The sequence below is a fragment of the Miniopterus natalensis genome, chromosome 4 (genome assembly GCF_054644295.1).
Source record: "Miniopterus natalensis isolate mMinNat1 chromosome 4, mMinNat1.hap1, whole genome shotgun sequence".
Taxonomy (NCBI): Eukaryota; Metazoa; Chordata; class Mammalia; order Chiroptera; family Miniopteridae; genus Miniopterus; species Miniopterus natalensis.
This window is the reverse complement of record NC_142084.1, coordinates 64,516,008-64,538,957: the sequence shown is the minus strand read 5'-3', so window position 1 is coordinate 64,538,957 and position 22,950 is coordinate 64,516,008. Positions and strand designations below refer to the sequence as shown.

Genomic DNA, 22,950 nt, shown 5'->3' with positions numbered 1-22,950 from the left:
AATCGTGAGCAAGCACTCCAGTTAGGAAAGAAAAATGAAATGTGCCAGAGTCTAGAAGATACTCCACTCAGCAGTCCCCACTAGGAGCCCCATTACCTTTGCAGGGGGTGAGGGTCTTCCACCCAGCTGGGCCTTCAGCTATCAGCTTGGTGGGTGGTCCTGCTCCTCCATCCTCCCTCTGAAACCATCTACCCCAGCCCTTAGCAAACGCCTTGCATCACAATGTACTAGAATTGCATCATCCTGAGGCAGGGTCCCAACTGCCTTTGCTGGCCCCAGTGTGGCCAAGAGAGGGGGCTTCGTGAGGATTAAAAACACCAGCTGCCACCCCACCCCCAGCTTTGTAGGGGCCCGCCTTGAGGACTGCATTGCTTGGGGTGGGGGGTGATTACAAATCTAGCCCCTTCCTGCCTCTTCCACTTGCCCACCTGCCTGGCCTTACAGGCCAATCACAGGATCACAAAGCTGAGGTTCTGTTCCCTGGGGAGCCTGGGCCCAGAGGCTGCCCATGGCCGAATAGAAGGGCTTCCCCGCAGAGGACAGGGCCCTAGGGAGTAGGGGGTCACAGTGCCACATGCAGCCTGGGCAAGAGGGAAAACAACTGAGTCAGTGGAGCAAAGTAGCAGCTTCTGGGGAAAACATGATAGCCACTGTTCTGCCCTCCTGGCCTCTTTGCTCCTCCTTTCTGGGCACTGGGCAGCCAAACCCAGGACATCAAACCACAGCCTCCATTTGAGCCTCAAAAGTTCAGAGAGTTTTATTTTTCCTTTATTATTTTGGAAAGGCCTTGCTCCCACCCCATTCCTTCACCACCAGCCCTGCCATTAAAACCAAGCTCACATTCACTGTATAGGGTGACACTATGGCTTAAAACCCTTTGTACCCAAATGGGTCCTTAACAGCTACAGACCTCTCCCCAATTCCAGCCCAGCTGCACCAGTAACACTAGAAAATCAAGCCAATAAAAATGATTTTTCATTAAAAAAACCCTTTATAGTCATTTCATGTCGGTTGGAAATCACAGAAATTGGGCAGGAAAAAAACCCCGAGGGACAAATACAAATGAAGAGCACAGCATCTCCCCAACAGTTCTCTGATCCCTGGGTGGCCGGGAAGGAGTGGGGCAGGCCTACGGGCATCTACATGACGGGCGGGGCCTGGCCGCCGGGCTGCCCGGGGCTCAGCTGTCCTCGTCGTCCAGGGACTCAGAGTCCACGTGCGCCCTCTGGCGCTCCTGCCGGTCCTTCCCAGGCCCGTCCAGGTCGGGGCCCTCCCTCGCGCTGCTGGTGAAGCACAGCACGGTGGGGGTGAACAGACTGCCTTCCTGTCTGTCTATTTCCATCTATCACTGACAGACTAAAAACTCTAGGCTCCTCCCACCATGCCCAATGCAGTAGGTGTGCGTTGAATGGTCTGGAGTTCTCAGCACGGCTGCATACCAGACTTGAGGGTAGTTGTGAAAGAGACTGCCTGTGCCCACTCCTGGAGAGTTGGGAGGAAGCCACTATCCCTAGGGTCTGACCCAGGGCAGCTCAGCTCCCTCGCCTGGGGGATCCTGAGGAGGTCTGCTGCTAAAGTGGGGGATGGGAGGCCAGCACATGGGGGCCAAGTCCCTGGGACCCTGACCAGGACAAGCAGCTGAGACATCAGGGTGCCTTCTCAGCAAGTTGCCCCCCCTTTTTAGGAAGTCACCCCCAGTGCCACAGCCCCCAGGGACACTTACTCATTGTGTAACAAGTCTTCAGAGGAGCCCCCCACTGGCGCCTCTTCTGAGTTCTGTCCTTCCTCCTGCTCCTTGTCCTCCATGTTCCCACCCTTCTGGGATATGGCCTCACCATTCACTGAGGCTGAAAGATCTGGGAGAGAAAAAAGGGTCATAGGACACTGTGGTACTACTTGTCTGGGACCTGTCCCCTTCCCACTGAGCGCCAGTGGGAGAACAAGCCAACTTTGGGACAGGGGACCCTCAACCCTCCTGAAGGGCCCTGGCCTTATACACCCACAATCATCTCTACCTCTGAGCCTCCCAGTCGCATGGGGACTGTCAGCTCCATCAGACCACGCTGACTGCATGTGCTTCTGCAGCCAAGCCCCTGAAGAAGGGAGGGGCCAGTAAATGAGTGCTGAGGCTGGGACAGAAATAAGGAGAGGACCTCTCTGGACTATTCCCCAGGCTGCTGAGGCTTCTTCAGCGGAGCCAACTTGACACCAGTCTGAAGGGCTGGTCTAAGCATCTGTCATCAGGATCTGGTGACCCCAGGAGGAACACCCTCCCGCTCCCAGAGGCCACTGTCCCTGCCAGAAATGTCCTTCCTCCTCTCAGCTCATCCATGACCCACTAGCTCCAGCCCAAAGCCTGTGCCTCCCAGGTGTGCTCACACACACATAGCCTCCTACACTACCCTGGCTCTGCGGGTCCAGAGCCAGTGAGCAGCATAGGTGTGTGAGTATATCAGGCACCAGCTGCCTTGGGGACACAGCCAGGCCTGTGCAGAGAGGACCAGCAGGACATACCACCATGGTCATTGGGGGAGGAGCCCATCCAGCTCACCAGCACTGGTCTCATCCTCTGCTCTCTCCAATGGGGCCTCCTCTCCAACCAGAGCCTCCTCAGCCTTTTCTGCCTCAGCCAGTTCCTTCTCCGCTCCAGTTCTGGCTGCCTTCTGGATGGCCTCAATCTTTGGTCCAAGGACCCGCGACTTGAGCCGGGTATAGACTTCCGCAGCCTTCTCCATCACCTCCTTGTTGGCTTTGTAACGGCGAATCTGTCCGCCGAGAGGCCTAGCTCAGGGAGTGTAGCTGGCCTGACCCCCTACCCGAAACCCTCCATATTGCTGCCACCACCTCAGCACCTCCCACGGAGACTCCCCTAGCTGATCCACCGGCTTTCTTCTCAATGACCAAGGGCAGCTGTGGGCAGGAACATGGGCTCTCTGACCAGGCCCCAATCTGCTTGGACCCACCTACCCGTAGCCCTTTGCACCTCTGGACTCCAACCATACCTTTTTCAATGTGGCCACCACATCAGTGTTCTTCTGGAGGATATGAGAGGTCACCTGCAGGGTCCCAAGCTCCTCCAGTGCGTTCAAACACCTTTTCACATCCTGCAGGGTGGGAAAATAAAAAGTAAGGAGGGACAGCACCTAGACGACACAATGGGTCAGGAGAAGGACACACTGGGGCTTTCCCTGCAGTGAGAGCTGCAGAAAAGACCCAGATTTGGAGGATTCTTGGGGCCTGCCCACAGCACCACCTGGCTGGGATGCCCAGTACTGCACCTCAGGATGGCTCTCAGCTGGGACACACACAATAGAAACAAGGACGCCGGCCCTACCTACCCTGAGGGACTCTGGATTTGTCTCAAGTTCCAGAGACTTCTAAGGGAGGTCTAGACATGCGGCGGTGGCAGGGACTGCTTCACTCAGGGAAAGTGGTTCCCCATGATCCCGGTAAGGTGGGTCTTACCGGATTATCGACCTTCAGGGCAAACTTGATCTCGCTGTGTAGTTTCTGAAGCTTCTCTTCCACGGAAGGTTCTGTGGCCAGGAGAGAATGGACCGCCTGGGCCTAAGCCCCCAACCCAGACATGGCCAAGGATCTGCCTGAGGACTGCTATGGTGAAAGAAGCAACCTTCCCTCCTCCCGACCTCAGCAACCTCGGGCTGCAAGACCTTGGGCAGCGACTGGGATAGCTGGGCCCTCACCTTTCTTCTTCTCAACCTTCCTGTCCAGTGGGAACCCTTCTGACCGCTTCCGGGTTCGTTCCACCTTCACGGGCCTGTGAAGACTCACTCCCCTTAGGCCTCTGACCAACATCCACGAGGCCACCCTGCCCCAACCACTGCCATCCTCCCCACCAAAGGCCAGGAGCTGCAGAAGGAAACCTTTAGGAGGCCCTGGAAGCTGGGAGGGGTCAGGGACCATTGCAACCTGGTCTAAGACAAGGCACTTAGGGCAAACCATGTGAAATCCCAAAATTCTTTATTTTTTTGTATGTGGCTGAGGGTTAGTGGCTAGTATGTAAAACCTAGTGCATGAATTATTAAAAGGTGCTCCAATTGGACACTCATAGACAACAGCAACACTTGTTAACACGGTTCCAGTTCTACACTCTACTCGGCAGTCAGGCTGCCAAGTTCCCAGTAGGCAGAGTCCAACCAATGGCTGAATTCCACTTAAAAATGTCTGGGGTATGCACAGTACCCACACCTCAGTGGGTTTTGGCGTTAAAAAGCCTGAGAACCACTGATCTGGCGACAGTTCCCTGCTTTGGCACTACTACTGACATCAGGGCCAGGTCATTCTCGGGGGGGGGGGGGGAACCTGGCCCTGACTCATTCAATGTCAGGAACACCCCAGTTAAGGATCACAATTCTGAACAGGAGACACCTGAACTGGATCTGTCTACCAAACTAAATTTGGAAGCCAAGCCCCTCCAATGAGGAGAAGCTGGGGACCATGACAGGCCTCGGGGAGCTGTGGTAAGACAGGTTACATGAGTGCGGACCTGGAGCGGGTCTTCTCCTCGGGGCGCCCTTTCTTCTCCTTCTGGCTGGGTCTCTTCACAGGCTCTGTGCTTTGTGGCTGCAACTTCTTAGCTGATTTCTTCACCTGCAGCAACAAAACGGAGTGGCTGGAGTGGCAGGGGCTTGCTCTCAACTCCTGAACTGTCCCCCTTGGAGATACAGCATGACACCTTCTGCCACCACCTTCACACTGTTGGGAGCTGGTGGAACTGACACGATGGAATGGGAAAGAATCCTATGTCCAATCCATCCCCTGGCAGCAGATCTCAGGCTCTGAAAGGACTGCCCAACAGTGGGACAGCCCTCCATATTCCTCCTTTTGAGCAGGACACTTCCTGAGGCAGGGAACTTGGTTCCTCCCTTTGGGACAAGGAAGAGCGACTAAGAGAGAACTGGGTGTTGTCAGCCTTTCCCCATTCCCACATGGAGTGGGATCCTGGGCTCAGTCTAGAACGTGGTAGGCCTTAGAAGTCAGACTCTCGGATTCAGGCCCACACCAACACATGGTGCTTGAGCGTCACCACTGCACCTCATTGGTATCAGAGTTCTCCTAACTGCTCCTATGCTCACCCCATTAGCAGTTACCCATAGTGACCAGAGGACACATATGGACATCCCATATCTGCATACAGCCCTTCAGGTCTCCCACTTCCCTCAGGGTAAAAGCCTAAGTCCTTCCACAGCCCATAAGCCCCTGCACAGCCTGTCTCCATTTCCTCCCTGCCCTCACCTTCTTTCCCCCTGGTTCACTCTGATCCAGACATACAGGCCTTGTTCTTCCTCCAACATGGCAGGTATGGTTCTGTCCCAGGGCCTTTGCACAAGCTATGCCCAGAGTCTAGGATGCTCTTCCCCCAGGTATCTTCCCAGATTATCTCCCACTTAATTCAAATCTCTAAGTGTCACCTTCTCATCTGAAGCCTTTAGGGTCTACCCCATTTAAAATAGAAACCATCCTTCCCTTTACCTTATTTTTTTTCTTAGCACAGAACACTCTGGAAAGCACCATGTAACACCTTAATGTTGTCTCCTCTCCCTCCATCCCTTGGATGACAGCTCCTTAACAGCAGGGGTTTCTGTGTGTCACCCACTGCCTTACTGCCATTCCCCAGCACCCAAAACAGTGTCTAGTACACAGCAGGTGCTCAGTAAACGTAATGGATAAGGCGTGGGTGTTAGGGAGAGGTCTCCTCAGTGACCCTTGTTTCCCCATCACCCTCCATGGGGGCCCCATGACCCCCGCCAGGCTGGGCACACCTCTCTTTCCAGCTCAGCCTCGGGCTCCGAGTCAGAGGAGGACTGGGGCCCTCGTCCCCGACTCTTCCGGCCACGCTGCTTCCTGACGGGCTCTTCCTCATCCCTGACCTCGTCGCCGCTGCTGCCCCCACTGGCCCCGTGCGGGGCCTCCCCTCGCTCAGCCCGTTCGCGCCTCCGCTCCTTCTCCTCCTTCTCCTGCTCCCGTAGCCGCCGCAGCTCCTCCTCCTGCTCCCGGCGCCGCCGGGCCTCCAGCTCACGTCGCCGTTCCTCATCACGGCGCTTCCACTCGCTGATGCGGTCTACCTCCTCGCTGTCGCTGGGGGTGCAGGCCAATTAGAGGGGGCACCTGGTCCTCAGGAGGCACCGCTCCTGACCTACTCACAGCCTGGCTGAGGACCCAGCCAGAGGCAACCCGGGGCTGTCACCCACCTGTCACTGCTTGAACTGCTCGGGGGCCGTTCGGGCTTCGGTTTCCGCCCGCGAGGCTTTGGGGGAGGCTTTTCAGCTGTGAAAAAGGAGAAGGGGGTGGCCTTCTCCAGCTCTGTCCACCAGGAGGGGCAGGGGACCCCTTCAGGCCAGCCCAGAGGTGAGGGGCCATATGAGGCAGGCCCCAAGGAACCAGGTCAGGACCAGTGCCAGGGATCCTACCTGGCTTCCTGCTCCTGGGAGGTTTCTTTACCGACATGTCAGAGTCCGAGGAGGACGAGGAGGAGGCCAAAGACGAGGAGGAGGCTGACCTGGGCACCACCACTGGCTCAGCCTTGGCCCCTTCTGATTCTGGTTTGGAGTCTGAGTCAGAGGCTGAGGGCGGCTTCTGGGAGAGGCCAGGGTGTGGAGGTGAGAGGGCAGACCCCAGCACCCCTTATAACGCCCCCAGCACCCTTTGTAGCCCCCCAACTGACAAAAATTTGCCTTCCCCAAATTAGAAAGCTGCTTTTAGGCCTGGAATCACAGGCAGCCCTGGATGTACCTACAGCTGCCTGATCCTTCACCTTGGTCACAGGGTATAATCTCCCCAGACTTCCTTCCTCCTGGGTGAAATGCAGGGGGTCAAATGAGATACAGGGATTTTTCCCAGTAGCAGGAGCTTTTTAAATCTTGCCTGGAGGCCCAACCAGATGAGCTGCCCTCTTCCACTGTCTGCCCCTGAGCTCTCCTGGGTCCCCGGCACACACTTGTACATGCACACTCATACACACATGTATATGTACACACAACATATTTACTTGTACACAACTTATACATGCCAGACAACACACTTGTACGCACCACACACACATACACACGTGCAGGCATGCACATGCTCATACACACACAAGCACATATAACACATACACTCATACACCCATACAACACACACAGATTTCTCTCTCATACACCTGGGTCACCTAAGAGTGCTTCACTTCCTTCCAATGCCAACACCTCAGCATCCTGTTTTCCAAACCAGCCTGTAAATTCTGGTCAGGAGCGGCAGAAACCACCATCTCCTGCTCAGGGAAGTGCTCTGCACACATGGTACTCAGAAACTAGACTGAGGCCATCAGTGAAGCCAGAGGCAAAAGCCTGCGGTTCCCTGGGGTTTCCTTGTGGCCTAGGCCCTATCCTCCACCAAAAAGGACCCGATTCTAATTATGGACAGTGCTTGGTGACCTTGGAGAGAAGCACTAAGAGTTTCTCCCAGGTGAGCATGAAAAAAAACATACCTCTACCTTTTTCTTCCGTCCTGCCAGGGGGCCCCGCCGTGGCACCCGGACCACGGCTTTCTTCTCAGGGGTGAAGTCCTGGGCAGAGAGAAAGGAGCTGAGTTGGCTTTTTTCCACTGGCTGGCCACTGTTCAGTTCCCACCTGTGCATCTCTCCCCCACCCACCCAAGGAGCCAACCACCTGCTTACCTGGTCACTGGTCTTCTCTGACTCAGATGAGCTTTCAGAGTTCTCCTCCTCGGATGGGGACACACTAGCCTGATCCAGGTCACTGGAGGCCTTCCGGGCTCGTTTTGAGACCGACATCTGGAGGGGGAACCACCCAAACAGATCAGCAACCAGAAACGCACATATGCTCAGCAGAGCTGTCTCCTACCTGACCCCTTAGCCCGGGGAAGAGCTCAGATTCTAGAACCTTTGCGAGGGTAACAGGGACCCTTCGAGAATCTGATAAAAAACAGGGATCTTAAACCTTGAGGACATTAAGCTGAGTAAAATCAACCAGTCACAAAAGGATAAATACTGTAGGATTCCACTAAGAGGTTCCTAGAGTCAGATCCATAGAGACAGGAAGTAGATAGTGGGTACTGGGGGTTGGGGGACGGGATGGGAATTAACGTGTAGTGGGGACAAAGTTTCAGTTTGGGAAGATGAGAAAGTTCTGGAGACAGATGGTGGTGGTAGTTGCACAACAATGTGAATATATTTTAAGCCACTGAGCTATATACTTAAAAATAGTTAATATTTTATGTTATATATACATTACTGAGATTAAAAAAAGGAAAAGAAAAAATAAATCAAACCATGGATCCTTTCTCCAAAAAAACATACAAACATAGTTTCGAAATAGTGGTTGCACAACATTGTGAATGTACTAAATGCCACGGAGCTGTACATTTTAGAATGGTTAATTTTGTTATTTAAATTTCACCTCAATAAAAAATTTCAAAAAATATATATATGTATCATACAATTCTGAATTCCGTTTCAGTGATCCATGGATTATCGCCCATCCAAAGAAGCCAACTTAAGAGTTCTTATAGCCCTGGCCCGTGTGGCTCAGTTGGTTAAGAGTGTCATCCCGTGCACTGAAGGACTGCAGGCTCGATTCCTGGTCAGAGCACATATCTGGGTTGTGGGTTCGATCCCTGGTCGGGGTATACACATGAGGCAGCCAACGGAAGTTTCTCTCTCTCCTCCTCTCCTTTCCTCTCTCTCTAGAATCACTGAAAACCATATCCTCAGGTGAGGATTAAAAAAGAAAAAAAGTTTTTATAAAGGAAGAAGTGAGGAAGCATAGAGAACTGAACTTCAGAAATACATCCCTGCTCAGTGACAATCAGTTCTTCCTATCAGGGTATGTGTTTACTTAGAAAGCACTTTTGCCTCTATTCTGTCACAAATAAAACTCATTCCTTCTCTTAAAAACTGCTTCCTTCTCTTAAAAACTGCTTTCTCCATGCCTGTCCAAGACCAGAGTGTCATGGGCTGCATGCATTAAGTCCCCTAAAATTCAAATGTCGGAGACTAACCCCTGGTACCTCAGGATGTGACTATATTTGGAGATGAGGGTCTTTAAAGAAGTAATAAGTTAAAATGAGGTCATTAGGACGGGTCCTAATACCATAAGACTGGTGTCCCTATAAGAAGAGATCAGGCCCTGGCCAGTGTGGCTCAGTTGTTTGGAGCATCGTCCTGTACACTGAAAGGTCATGGGTTCGATTCCTGGTCAGGGCACATACACAGGTTGCAGGTTCAATCCCCAGTCGGGGCACATGTGTGAGGCAGCAGATTGACGTTTCTCTCTCACATAGATGTTTCTCTCTCTCTCTCCCTTCCTCTCCCTTCCTCTCTCTCTAAAATCAACTAAAAAAATTAATTAAAAAATAAAAAAGAAGGCCGGGCCAGGAGTGGCTCAGCGGTTGAGCATCAACCTAGGATCCAGGTGATCGGGGTTTGATTCCCAGTCAGGGCACATGCCCGGTTGTAGGCTTGATCAATGACCCGCTCATCATTGATGTTTCTATCTCTCTCTCCCCCTCTCCTTTCCTCTCTCTGAAATCAATAAAGATATACTTTAAATAAATAAATAAATAAATAAATAAATAAATAAATAAATAAATAAATAAATAAATAAGAAGAGATCAGGACAGAGAGGGAAGAGGATATGAGGACACAGGGAGAAGATGGCCATCTACAAGCCAAGGAGCGAAGCCTCAGAAGGAACCAGCCCTGCCAGCACCTTGATCTCAGAATTCTGGCCTTCAGAATTATAAGAAAATAACTGTCCGTTGCTTAAGCACCTCAGTCTAAGATACTCTGTTATGATGGTCTGAGCAAATCATACACTCAGTGATGCGCCAATGAGAGATGAGGCTCCTATTCTTGTGCAACTTATCAGAAGAAACAAACAGAAACGTTGTTTAATGATCTGAGATAAGAATATGTGAAAATAAAAGAGGGCACTGTGGTGGAGAGTGATGGGGCATGCCTTAAGGTGATGGTCGGAGGAAGCTGCTGAGAGGCCTACAGGACCAGGACATGGCAAATGCAAAGAAGTTTTCTTGGCAGGGAAAACAGCAAGTACAAAGCCCCTGGGGTGGAAGGTAGCTTGGTATTTTCAAAGAGGTGAAAAGGGGCTATGTGGCTGGCAGGCAATTGGCTGGCAGGCAATGCTAACTTGGAGGACCCAGCTCAGTTCCCCTCCCACCAGGGCCCTGGGCTAGACGGCACTCTAGGAGGGCTAGTGGTAGGGGGTCTGTTATTAAACCCTGACAAAAGGAGGTCCTCTATGGGGCCATTAAGAAGGATGAGTTTGAAGATCACAGCCCCCCACAGATTTGGGAATGGAGCACCAGGGATATGCTAATGCAGTGGGGTTAAGAGTAAAAAGGTCTCTTAAATTCTTCCCCTGGACTGTTAAAAGGTGTTATAATAAGAACTTATATTTGCTTAATGAAAAGTTAGCCAAGAAAATCTGAACATATACTGACCAATAAATAGTGATTTCTAAGAGGGATATGGGATGGGTGTTTACATATTTAACGTCTCTAACAACAGAAATAATGGGGACTTTTTAAAAAAGATTTTTTTAAATTGATTTTCAGAGAGAGGGAGAAAAAGAGAGAAACACCGACATGAGAGGAAAACATGGATCAGTTGCCTCCTGCACACTCCACACTGGAGACTGAACCTGAAACCCGGAAATGTGCCAGCTGGGAATAGAATCAGTGACTTTTTGGTGCACAGATGCCGCCCAACCAACTGAGCCACAATGGCCAGGGCAATAACGGGAACTTTTAAAAAACAATATCAAGTATAAATCATAAAAAGCTGGGGGGGGGACGACTAAATGCCCTAAATCTTAATATATTGGTTAGAATTCATCCATGTCATAGACTTTTCAACCACTGATACCTGCATTCTAAAATAATATTTAATGACAAGGAAATGCTCACAATATTAGGTGGGGGAAAAAGGCAAGACACATACAGTACGTATATATTGCCAATTCTGTACTTTATACACATCCACACACATCACAGAGAAAACACATACGAATGTTTCTAGTCTTTGGCACAGAAACCCCTCAGATAGTATGGGTCTTTTCTACTATATCCTTTCTGCATCTTTTTTTTTTTTTAATATGTTTTTACTGATTTCAGAGAAAGGAAGGGAGAGGTAGAAACGTCAATGAGAGAGAAACAGTGATCGGCTGCCTCCTACACTCCCCCTACTGCAGATGAGCCGGCAACCCGGGCATGTGCCCTGACTGGGAATAGAACCGGTGGCCTCCTGGTGCACTGGACAATGCTCAACCAACTGAGCCACAACTGGCTGGGCCATTTTTGCATCTTGATAGCTTATATACAATGAGCATGCCTTATCCTTATCATTGGAACCAGGAGCTAATGTTATCTTTTTTAATTATTATTATTTTTTTTAATCCTCACCCGAGTGTGTGTGTGTGTGTGTGTGTACATATATATATATTTATTTTTTTAAAATATATCTTTATTGATTTCAGAGAGGAAAGGAGAGGAAGAGAGAGAGAGAAACATCAATGATGAGACAGTCATTGATCGAGCCCACAACCTGGGCATGTGCCCTGACCGGGAACCGAACCCCGACTGCCTGGATCCTAGGTTGATGCTCAACCGCTGAGCCACGCCCAGCCGGGCTATTTTTTTTTTCATTGCTTTTCAGAGAGAGTGGAAGGGAGAGAGAAACATTGATGTGAGAGAGACACACTGATTGGTTGCCTCCAGCATGTGCTCCAACCAGGGCCAGGGATCGAGTCTGCAACCGAGGTACGTGCCCTTGGCTCGAATCAAACCTGGGACCCTTCAGTCCGCAGGCCACACTCTAACCACTGAGCCAAACTGGATAGGGCAGCTAGTGTTATTTTTAAAAATAATGAAAAGCATGCCTTAGTCTATCAAAAGAGTTTGCTGGAGGTCCTGATCCTTTCATTCTGTGCCCAAATATTTAGAAGCAGTCAAAAGTCAGAGGAAAAATAAAGGTAGGAAAGAGAATATATCTAAGAGAACTGAAAACATAGGCCCACACAAAAACTTGTACACAAATGTTCACAGCAGCATTATTAATAATGCCCAAAAGGTGGAAATAATCCAAATAGCCATCAGTAGATGGACAAAATGTGGTCCATCCATACAAAAGGATTATTATTCAGCTATGAAAAGGAGTGAAGCCCAGCCGGGCATGGCTCAGCGGTTGAGCGTCAACCTGGGATCCAGGCGATCGGGGTTCGATTCCAGGTTAGGGCACATGCCCGGGTTGTGGGCTCGATCGATGACTCTCTCATCATTGATGTTTCTCTCTCTTCCTCTCCTTTCCTCTCTCTGAAATCAATAAAGATATATTTTAAAAAAGAAAAGAAAGAAAAGAAAAGAAAAGAAAAGAAAAGAAAAGAAAAGAAAAGAAAAGAAAAGAAAAGAAAAGAGAAAAGAAAAGGAGTGAAGCTACAACATGAATGGACCTTAAAAACATGATGCTCAGTGAGAGAAGCCAGATACAAAAGGTCACATAGTGTGTGATTCCAAAAGTGAATTCGTGGGTGCCAGAGGCTGGGGGAGTAGAGGGAGTGACTGCTAATAGGGACAGGGTTTCTTCTGGGGAAGATAAAATATTCTGGAACTAGACATAGTGATAGCTGCACAACTCTGTGAATGTACTTAAAAACCACTGATTGCAGCCCGTCTGGCATGGCTCAGTGGTTGAGTGTCGACCTATGAACCAGGACGTCACGGTTCAATTCCTGCTCAGGGAACTAGCCTGCATTTTGGACTTGATCCCTGTAGGTGGCGTGCAGGAGGCAGCCAATCAATGACTCTCTTCTTCTCCCCACCTCTCTCTGAAACCAATACAAACATATTAAAAACAAAACAACAAAACCCACTGAATTATATAATTTGAAAGGGTGAATTTCCTGGTATGTGAATGATACATGTATTTTCTTAATGCATGTCTGAAAAAAGAAAGTCAGGAGTGGGTACAACCTCAGGGTGGAATGAGGAAGAGTCAGGGCATTGGCTGGACACCAGCCCCACCATAGGCCAGGTGCACCTGCCCTACTCCACCCCTACCTTCAAAGCTGATGCCTTTCTCTTCAGGCTGCTGTTGTCACTGCTCTTGTCTGAGTCCGAATCACTCTCCATCCTGTCGCTGGTGGCTGCAGCAGTCACAGCTGTGACAACCATTACCCCCCTGTCTTCGTCGTCCTCACTCCTGCCCGCTGGGTCAGCTTCAGGGGCTTCACTGTCGGAGGAACTCACCGGCTAGGGGGAAGGGGGGAGAGACAGTGAGTCACCCCCAGGCTTGGGTGGATTTCCCAACCAGGAGAGTGACCCAGAGGACAGTACCCACCAGTGGCAGTGTCTCAAATGCCCGGGCCTCCTCGCTTTCCCAGTGGGGGAACTGAGGCCCAGAAAGCCCTGAGAACTGAGGCAGGAGGTTGACATGGACAAAACTAGGACTCAAAGTCAAACCCTGGGCAAGTGACTTAAGCCTCTCTGTGCCTCAGTTTCCACATCAAAGCAATGAGGATGCCAACGTTTTCGCCTCACAGGGCTATGGCGAGAATAAGGCTCAAATGGTATGTGATGTACTTAGGACAGTGCCCAGACTGGCAAGAGGTCCATCAGGGCTTGCTTTTTATTATGATTATTATTCTTCTCATAGTTAAGAGAAGGAAGCTGACCTAGAACAGGACCTCTGTGCTTAAACTTCAAGGCATTGCTATTTCTGCTTTACCCAAAATTCCTGCTCAGGTAGTGACAGCCACAAAGATAGTAAACACTTATATGGGACTTCTTCCATGCAAACCACATGCCAGGCTCTTTTATAACTAAGACACTTTTGGGAGCAGTGCTGGGTACCAGGCACTGTGCTAGGTAGGTGATGAGCACACAGATATGAACAGGGCATGGTCCCTGCCCCTGCAGAGCTTACAATCTAGTGGGAGAAACCAACCATAGCCACTTGGACAGATCAATGTCACACCATGGTGATGGGCAGCAGGAAAATATCAGCACGTGGGCTGGGAGGAGTCAGAAAGAGGTGGGTGCCAAGTGGTGGGAGTATTTTGCACTGGGAAGGGGACCTTCAGAGGATGGGACATTTTAGCTGAAGGGTCATCACAAGCATGCAAAGGGATAGGGGCTAAATGCATTTGGGAAGACAGGATTGCATAAGTGAAAGTTCCCCTAAGGAACCTGAACAGGTGGGGGAAGGGGACACAGCGAAAGACAAGCAAATGACAGCAGAGAGGCTGGGAGGTTAGGCTGGGCAGGATCATGCAGGAGTTATCAAAGCTTGAGGAGATCAGGCAGATGGCACAATGACAGTCAGGCCACAGGGCTTTCTCGGGTCCCTTTTTGAACTTCTGGATGTTTTATGTTTGTGGGAGGAAAATGGATGAGCCCCAGTCAAATTCAGCCATCATTCATTCACCCAATGAATGTCACAGAATACCTACTATGTGCCCGGCCCTGTGCTGGGTGCTGGGGCTAGAGACGAGTAAGACAGGGTCCCTGCCCTTGGGGAGCTCATAGTCTAATGGGGAGACAGACAAGTAAATGCACAGTTACAACACAGCATGAGGGGGGCACCCAGCCAAGTCCAAGTGCAAAATCTGACCAGGTTTTCTCATGGTATGTACCTCTTTTCTAAGTAACCGATTTTTACTTTTTTTAAGAACAAAATTGAAATTCTTAAAAGCCACATTTCCTGGAAACAACCCAAATGTCTATATACTGAAGAATAAAAATGCAGGATAGCTACAGAATGGAAAACTATTCAGCCATAAAAAGGAATGAAGCTCTGGCACATGCTAAGCAACATGAGTGAGCCTTGAAAGCATGCTCAGCGAGAGAAGCAGACTCAAAGGTCCAAATATATGATTCCATCCAAATGAAATGTCCAGAATACACAAATTCATCAAAACAGAAAGTGGGCTAGTAGTTCCTAGGGTTTAGGGGAGGAGAGAATTGGGGGTGACTGCTAATGCAGAGGGGGCTTTCTTTGTGAGGTGACGGGAATGTTCTAGAATTAGATAGTAGTGATGGTTGTACAACATTGTGAAAGTATTAAAAGCTACAGCAGTGTATGCTTTAAAATGATGAATAACATAATTTGTAAATTATTTTATGTTATGTGAATTTCACCCCAATTAAGAAAAAAGAACCTTATCCCCTAAAACCATATCCTCTTGGTGTGATGACAGTTGGGTTCAATGGACTGGAGCAGGGCATGCATGATGGTCAAGAAAAAAGCAAGGAGGACAAAAAAGGCACGAGAGGATGGGAGGGGAGTCCCCAGGGCTGCACCGGTGGGACGCACTAAGAGAGAAGCAACGAAAGCAGAGGTTTGTGTTGCTAAATAGCTAGGAGGAGGGAAGAGGGGCTGTGAACAGCTGGACAGAGTGAACAGCTAGACAGAGGTAGAGGCCAGATTTTGGAAGCACATCAAAATAGAAATGTGCAGAAGAGAATGAAAATGTGAGAGTTGAAGTGTGGGTGCCAGAGCTGGACCAGCGACAGCAATGACACAGGAAAGGCCAAGTGGAGGGAGTGGCCAGGAGGGGACTCAGTCCATCTTTACTCCCCACTCCATGTTCACTTGTGCCCCATTTTTCCCCCACTGAGAAATTGAAATCGTGAGCCCTCCCAGCCTTCACCATAATCCCTATTTAACAGGAGAGAAAAATGAAAATCAGGGGTTGACAGGACTTAAAAGCTCAGCACCAAACACCTTTTGTCTCCCTTGTAACCAAGGGCCTTAGGCAGGGCAACAGGGCCCTGTCTATGTTTGACAAGATTAAAAAGGAAAACACATAGTAGGTCAAGGCCCAGACCTAAAACACTAGAAGAATCACGCCTTCATAGTGGGTTTCTAACACACCTGTCCTCCAGGACTGAGGAGCACCACTGGTGAATAGAGAAGGGAGATGCTACCCCGTCACTTGGAGAGTAAATGACTAACTGGCTGGCCCAAAGATCTTCTGCACACGTTAGTTAAGTGCAAACCACTAAACATTGAGATCATTATCTCTCTCTCTCTCTCTCTCTCTCTCTCTCTCTCTCTCTCTGTGTAACTTGTGGGAGCTGTCATCCTCATTTTGTAGATGAGAAAAAAACTGGTGTGACAAGATCACACAGCAAGTAAGTGACAGAGCTGGGATGCAAGGCAAGTCTACCTTGGCTACTAAGCCAGTGCCCTGCACACAGCTAGTGCTTATTATATCCCTCTGCACTTCTACCAACCTCTTGACCAACTGTGATCCCGTTTGTACCTCCACGGCCCAGCCAGGTGATTGGGATGAACGGGCATGGTCCACAATTAGGGCAACTGAGACTCTGGGAAGATAAGTGACATGCCCTACACTGTGCTTGTGTGTAAAGCCAGGAACTCTGATCTGGGTCAGCCTATGGGATCTAAGTGCCTGTTAGCAAAGACTTTGGGAACTCTGATCCATGTGGAGAAGTTTGGGGGACATCCCAACACCCAGTGGCTAAGTGAGATGAACACTCATTTCTCTGTCTTAATGGACCTGGAGGTGAATGAGGCGGAAAGGGAAGGCCAAATTCAGCCTGGCCTCTTCATTCCCAACTACCATCTTGCACTCACTGTGTGACTGTGCTGGTACCTGAAACGCATTTGCTCACTTGAACCCAGGTCCAGGCGCCCACATAGCATGGCTCTTAAGCCCAGATCCCACCATGTAGAGGTTATTCTCGAGGCACTCGTCTTTCTCCAGGCCCTCACCATGGCTTGTATCAGTCAGAGGGAAAAGAATTTCACCCTAGGAGGTGGGAGGCCTAGGTTTTATTCCCAGCTCAGCTCTAACCAGCTTGAGAACCTTAGATAGGTCCCTTTACCTCTTCCTCCATTGGTACACAGATGTATTAACTGGAATCCTTCATCAATGGTGTTCAACCAAGGGGGACTTTGTCCCCCATTTGGCAATGTTTAGAGACATTCTGGTTATCATGATGAGGTGCTCCGGGCATTGAGTGCCTGGGGGCAAGATGCTACTCAACACCCCTTGGTGCCCAGGACAGCCGCACACAAAGAATGATAAGGCCTGAATGTTGAAAAACCCTGGTCTGGATCTAGGTTCCAGCTGGGTTCCTCTGGGCAATCAAGTGAACTCTCTGGGCCTAAGTTTGCTCATCTGTAAAATGGAAAAAATGCCACTGGCCCACCCAACTCTAGGATTAGTGTGTGGAACAAAAGACAATGAACCATAGCAAGATACAATTTTTCACCTCCTGGCTTGGCAAGGGATGTGGAACAGACCTTGCTGTACACTCCTGGTAGAAGCACCAGATGAGTTAAGGCTATTGAAAAGAATAAAGTATGTTGCCATGGACCAGTCGTCAAGATATATTATTGAAGGGATAAAGCACAGAATTATATGCTTTAAAAATGAGTGTCGGCCCATGAACCTGGAAGTCACCATTCAATTCCTAGTCAGGGCACATGCTGGGGTTGCAGGCTTGATCCCCAGTAACAGGCGTGCAAGAGACAACCGATCGATGATTTTCTCTCATCACTAATGTTTCTATCTTTCTCTCCCTCTAACCCCCTCTCTCTGAAATCAATAAAAACATGTTTTTAAAAATATGTTTAAAAATAAAACTATGTAGGGTTTTATATGAGTAAAGAATCTTGGAAGAATATGTAAGGAACTGGTAGCTATGGCTGTCTTAAGAGGAAAAGGAAACAGAGTGACCAGGAAGCAGGATTGACTTTTCACTGTACACCCCTTTTGTAACTTTTCCATTTTGTATCATGAGTCTGTATTACCACTCAAAATGTAAAAATAAACTGCAAACTTACAGGATGAAAAAAGAGACTGCTCAGGTACCCATAAAGCAATGATTCTAAAAGTCTGTCTGTGGACTGGCTCCATCCAGACATCCTAATAACATCTAGGATACATGGGAAGAAAAACCCCAACGTCCCCAGGCCTCAGCTCTAAACTACTACATCAAAAACCTCTAGGGGTGGGGTCCAAGGATCTAGATTTTAAACCGATGTTCCATCTGTAGGCATAGACTGGTTAGAGAACCAAACAGCAGTGATAAGCTCTCACACTCAGAGCTACTTCTCAACTTGGGGAGCCTGTATGAGGCTGGTTTAATGTCAAGGTCACACCATTTTGAGTTCTGTTTCCTCGAGGGCAGGCATCTACACAGTACTCAGCAAGCTGTGGGTGTGCAATAAATATTAAAGGGAGTGATGATTCACCAGGAGACAATAAGCTTAGGACATAACCAAACAGAACCTGAGGTGGGGCCAGAAAAAGATCTCATGAAACTCAACTACCTTAAAAATCTTCCGATCCATCTACCCAAGTTAGGGGCATTCAAAGTACAGGAAAAGGGTGGGTTTCAAAGCAGGGTGACCTGTCTTCAAGATCCATCATGGGAGGTGAGTCAAATGCCCCCCAACATGCACTAAATGTGAGCCTGGTCCATCTGTTGAGCGAACCCTGAATTCTGGGCCATGGGCTTCTGGGAGGCAAGAAGTGTGTGAGTCACCCTGAATTCCTGGTCCCTAGCTGTGTGCAGGTGTTAGTACAGGAGCTCTGCTGGATCAGTGGGTAGACTGAGCCATAGGAGAGGCATACCCAGACCATCTCAAGACCCAAAGTTCTCAAGCAGGACCAGGTCCCACAGAACTACTCAAACCTTCGCTCACACAAACCAAACCCTCTCCGATTCCTGCCTCTCTCCCTGTAGACCTTGCTGCAAGTGCTTTTTCTCTGTACCAGCCAAGCTCTGCCCCCTTCGGTCAATTCATTCCAGGCCAACCTTGAACCCACCCCTCCTGAGGCCAGGCTCCTCTGCCTCCCCATGCCACCCACAAAACCCCTCAAAACAGTGGTTAACAGCAAAGTGGAGAACCCTAGCCCAGCCTTCTCTTATTTGCATCTCACCCCAAAATACCCAGAGCAAGGCACCCCTCTGCCATCCTTCTGCAGCCTTCCACGGCTTTTTTGTTTCCAGATACCGATTTGCCACTAAGATGTAATCTCTATGATTCATGGCATTTTTTTCCCACCTAAGCAAGAACTCTCACATCTACTAACTGCTGTCTTTTTCCGAGTCTAAAATCTGGCATTAATGGCAGAAGTAGGGGTTATTATTAAAAGGGAAACCTTAGAAAACAAAAGGTTTTATGAGAGCTCTAACAACACTATTATAAATTCACACTAATCCCAGAGCTGTGGGTCTCACCAGGGTGAGCCAGCACTCCTCCACCCCACCCAAGGGACAGTAGGCAATGTCTGAGGACATATTTGGTTGTCACAACTGGAGTGGGGAGGATGCTCCTGGCATCGAGTGGGTGGGGGCCAGGATTGCTGCTTAACACTCCACAGTGCCCAGGAAGGCCCTCCACAGATAACGATCCAGCCCAGCTTGTCAGTAGTACCAAGGGGGAGGAGACCTGTCCCAAAGCCCTCTCCTTTTTCTATGAGACAAGCTAAGGCTACTTCTTGTCTCCAGTGCATGTGAGCACTGCCTGACTTGGCTCTGCAGACCTCATACCAGCTGTCCCCAACCCCCAGGTACTCACCAGAGGGGCACTGTAACTGGCGTGGGGATTGTTCTGGATCTCCCACAGTCCTTCATTGAAGCCTTTCCTCTTGTTGGGTTTCCCGTACTTATCTTTCCACTTGTCGTAGGGAAACAGGTCCTTGGGTCCCAGAAAGGCTCTGGAGAGAGAAACCACGGCCGGTCCCAGGTGAGCCAGGCCACCCTGGGAGGCACCAGGGGGAAAAATCAAGTACAGTGAGGGACACTTACGTTTCATGTGTACCAAAGAAGAAGATGGGGTACTTGTTGGGTGGGGGCTTCACAGCACCATCAGCAATGTCATCAATCTACAGTGAGAGGCTGGTAAGGGGGTGGCTGAAGGGGTGGCATCAGCTTCACCCACTAAACCAGAAAAATCACCCAGAAATTAGCCAAGTTACTTATGGAAAAGTATGCCAAGAGAAGGGAAGCCCTCAACCTGGGAAGACACATCACCTTCCAGTTAGGCATCTGCATTCCTCTGTATACACCGCCCCCCCCCCCAGCTCCAATTACATATCTATCCCCTCTTCCAATACAGTGTGCTCTCTCTGCCCCCAAGGTAGGTGCTTTACCTGAGCAAAGCCAAAAATAGTTCTCTGAGCAGCCAGGGAGTGGGACCAAGCTCAGCTTCTATGAACTATCAGAACCCCTCCCTCAAAGAGGGGATAGAGCACTGGGGTGGTTAGTCTCCCAGAAGCTGCAGCTGGCAGCTCCAAGGATGCAGAAGGTGGGGGGTGGGCTGCAGGAGAGAGGACCTGAGCATCCAGGAAGTCCCACCCTCTTCCTACAGGGCCATGGGTTCCAGCAGCTGTCAGTCACCTCCTCACAGGAGGCTAGCAGCCCCTTCACTTCCAATCAGGTGCTTGGAAATGTTAAGAGCTTGAGAGAGCCAGCTGGAGGGGGGTTAGAGGAGTGGGAGAAGCTGGTACATTGGAAAGAAGGGGAGTGCCCATAAAGTTTCATTGCTCTGGTGTCCCCCAAGAAAATAAATGGGAGCAAATAAATTTAAAACAGGTTCTCTGGTTCCCATTAATTCCCTAATACCCTCTTCAATGCCTGGGGGCTGCTGAGATCTTCCCTGCTCCCATCACCCAGCTTCCTTCCTCAGTTTTACAGGTTACTTTTCAAAGCTTTGGCCCTGGGCTGTGGATCTCCAACATCCATCCCAACCATCTCACTCCCACACAGAAGCATCCCCAAATTCCAACACCCTGAGCTGAGGCCCAGTCCAGCATGCCTTCCAGGCCATCTTCTGCTCTGGCCTCACCTAGGACCCACCTCTGAGCCAGAGGCCCAGATATCCTATTATTAGCAGCAGCAGCTCCAAACTGCTCTCTGGGCAGTGGTCCCTGAGCCTCTCCTGACATCCTATGGCAGTCTCTCTGCATCTAAACCCCCAGTTCCGAGTGTTGACCATCTGTTTACTTCCACCCAGAGGGAGGGAGGGTCCAGGCTGAAATCTCCAGCCATCCTATAGGACTGCTCTGGCAACTCCTGCACTCCTTCTATTCCAGTCAAATCTTCAGTCTCATCCTTTCACTGTCTCCTGCTGCTGCCTGAGCCTCACACCCCCACCCCCAAATTCCTTCAGTCCTGCCAAGCATATTCCACCAATCTCAGCCCTAACACCTGGGGCTGACAATAACCTCTGGATGCTCTTCCACACTGACCTGCCCTGAACAGGGCCTGGAACTCCACTCTGCAGATCTGATAAGGGATCCTAGGCTCAGGACTACCCTTCAGACTTGGACAGAATCCTTAGACCATCTGGGTCCTTTGGATCACAGCTTCCTCCAAAGGGGATCCCCAAAGTCCCTTTGGCCCAGTCCCCTTCCCTCATATGATCTCTCTTTTGGGACTGGTCCCCCTTTGCAAGGGGCTAGTCTCTGATTCAAGCATCTGGGAGGACCACCACACCCCAAGCCCTCCTTCCACCCCATGCCCTAACCAGCCTCCTCCACCAGGCTCTGGGGGGAGTCCCCAAAAACAAGTCTTATTCCAACCTCCGATCCTTAACGTCCGGGACTTAATCAGATCAAGTGACCTTATAAACAGAGCCCCCAGCCCTATTTCCAGCCCTTGCCTCCCTCAGCCTTGACCCTCAATCCTTCTCCCTTACTGCACCCGTCATCCCTAGCCACCCTCACACATGGCCCCAGAGCCCCCACCCCTCAGAACTTGGCATCTCATGGCTTCCCCAACGAGGTCCTTCAGTGAGGGACGTCCCCTTTCCATCAATTTGATCTCTCTCCTCAAATCCCACATCCCTCAGCTCTCACACTCACGGACCTCCCTCAAACTTGAACCATGCCCGCTCAGGGCCCAAATAGCTCAAACCCACCGTCGCTCAGCTCTGGGAACCCCGGAGCACAAGTCCCCCAGCCCGGGACTCCCAGACACCCAGGGCGCTTTCCTCAGGCCAGGGAACCCCATACCTCGTCACGCGGGTCCCCCAAGCTTGGGGGCTTCCAGAACCCCAGCGCGCGAATCCCTCAGGCCTAGGGGGCCCCCAGGCCCTCCACGCGGGTGCCTTACGCCCGGGAACACCCCCCAAGGCCCCCGGCGTGCGGGTGCCTCAGGCCCAGGGTCCCCCAGACCCTCGAGCACACAAGGCCGGAGGTTCTCCAGGACCCCCGGGCCCGAAGCACCCAGACACCCGGCGTGGGGGTACTTCAGGCCCGGGACCCCCAGACTTCCAGGAACGCGAGTCCCTCATACCGAGGGACCCCCAGAACCCCGGCGCGCGAATCCCTCAGGCCCGGGTCCTCTACTGCCCCACCCCCCACACACCGCTCCGCCTGGCACATCTCCCGCACGGCCTCACCCTGGCCGGCCAGTGCGGGTAGCCCTTCATCTTGGCAAACACCAAGTCCCCGGGCTTGAAGGCGTGCGGCATGCTGGCGGCGGGAAGCCCAGGCCGCGGGAAGCGGCGGCAGCGGCGGCAGCGGCAGCGAGCGGCGAAGCCGGGGGCGGGAGCAGGGAACGGAGGGGGCGGAGACGGTCGCTTGGGCAGCGGGCCGGCGCGTCCTTATTGGGCTGCGCGCTGTGGCCGGATGTCCCACCTTCCTGCCGTCACCGGCGGGAGACACGGTCGCTCAGAACCACGTGCCGGGATAGAGGAGCGCGGGGACCAATGAGAAGAGGGGCTTGGAGAACACATTAACAGGATTGGGTAACGGGTTGAGCCAAGGGGCGTAACCCAGAGGCCTAATTGAAGGGGGAGGAGGTTATCGAAGGTAAAAGGGAAAAGGGAGAAGGAGGGAAACGGTGGCGGCCAGGGAGCCTGAAGGAGAGCGGCCAGGCTCCTTTTGGGCGGAGCTTAGGGTAGAGGGGCAGGCCTTGGACCGCCACAGTAGG

At 50.8% G+C, this 22,950-nt stretch overlaps 1 protein-coding gene across 4 annotated transcripts; it reads right to left on the bottom strand.

Moving 5' to 3' along the window:
• Positions 1-731: 731 nt before the first annotated feature.
• Positions 732-22,544, bottom strand: HDGFL2 (HDGF like 2). Of its 4 annotated transcripts, none has more exons than XM_016197855.2 (16): positions 22,418-22,544; positions 19,822-19,898; positions 19,592-19,730; positions 13,093-13,284; positions 7,676-7,792; positions 7,487-7,564; positions 6,432-6,597; positions 6,213-6,288; positions 5,784-6,099; positions 4,508-4,611; positions 3,705-3,778; positions 3,466-3,536; positions 3,003-3,104; positions 2,552-2,765; positions 1,724-1,856; positions 732-1,283 (listed from the first exon to the last, which is right to left on the bottom strand). In XM_016197855.2, exons 1-16 carry the CDS (start codon positions 22,487-22,489, stop codon positions 1,181-1,183), a joined length of 2,034 nt encoding a protein of 677 aa, XP_016053341.2. In that variant the 5' UTR covers positions 22,490-22,544; the 3' UTR covers positions 732-1,180. The 4 variants fall into 4 exon arrangements, with proteins under 4 accessions (XP_016053341.2, XP_016053342.2, XP_016053343.2 ...); XM_016197856.2 differs by having other exon boundaries at positions 732-1,280; XM_016197857.2 differs by having other exon boundaries at positions 7,493-7,564.
• Positions 22,545-22,950: the final 406 nt, after the last annotated feature.

What these genes read in the sequence shown, in the direction of transcription:
- HDGFL2 (XM_016197855.2), bottom strand. Translation starts at nt 22,489, where the DNA reads ATGCCGCACGCCTTCAAGCCCGGGGACTTGGTGTTTGCCAAGATGAAG. An exon ending in CCAGTTACAGTGCCCCTCTG is followed by an intron (nt 13,285 to 19,591) that starts GTGAGTACCTGG and finishes CCTTCCCCCTAG; the next exon opens with CCGGTGAGTTCCTCCGACAG. An exon ending in CCCTGAAGGTCGATAATCCG is followed by an intron (nt 3,105 to 3,465) that starts GTAAGACCCACC and finishes CCCACCCTGCAG; the next exon opens with GATGTGAAAAGGTGTTTGAA.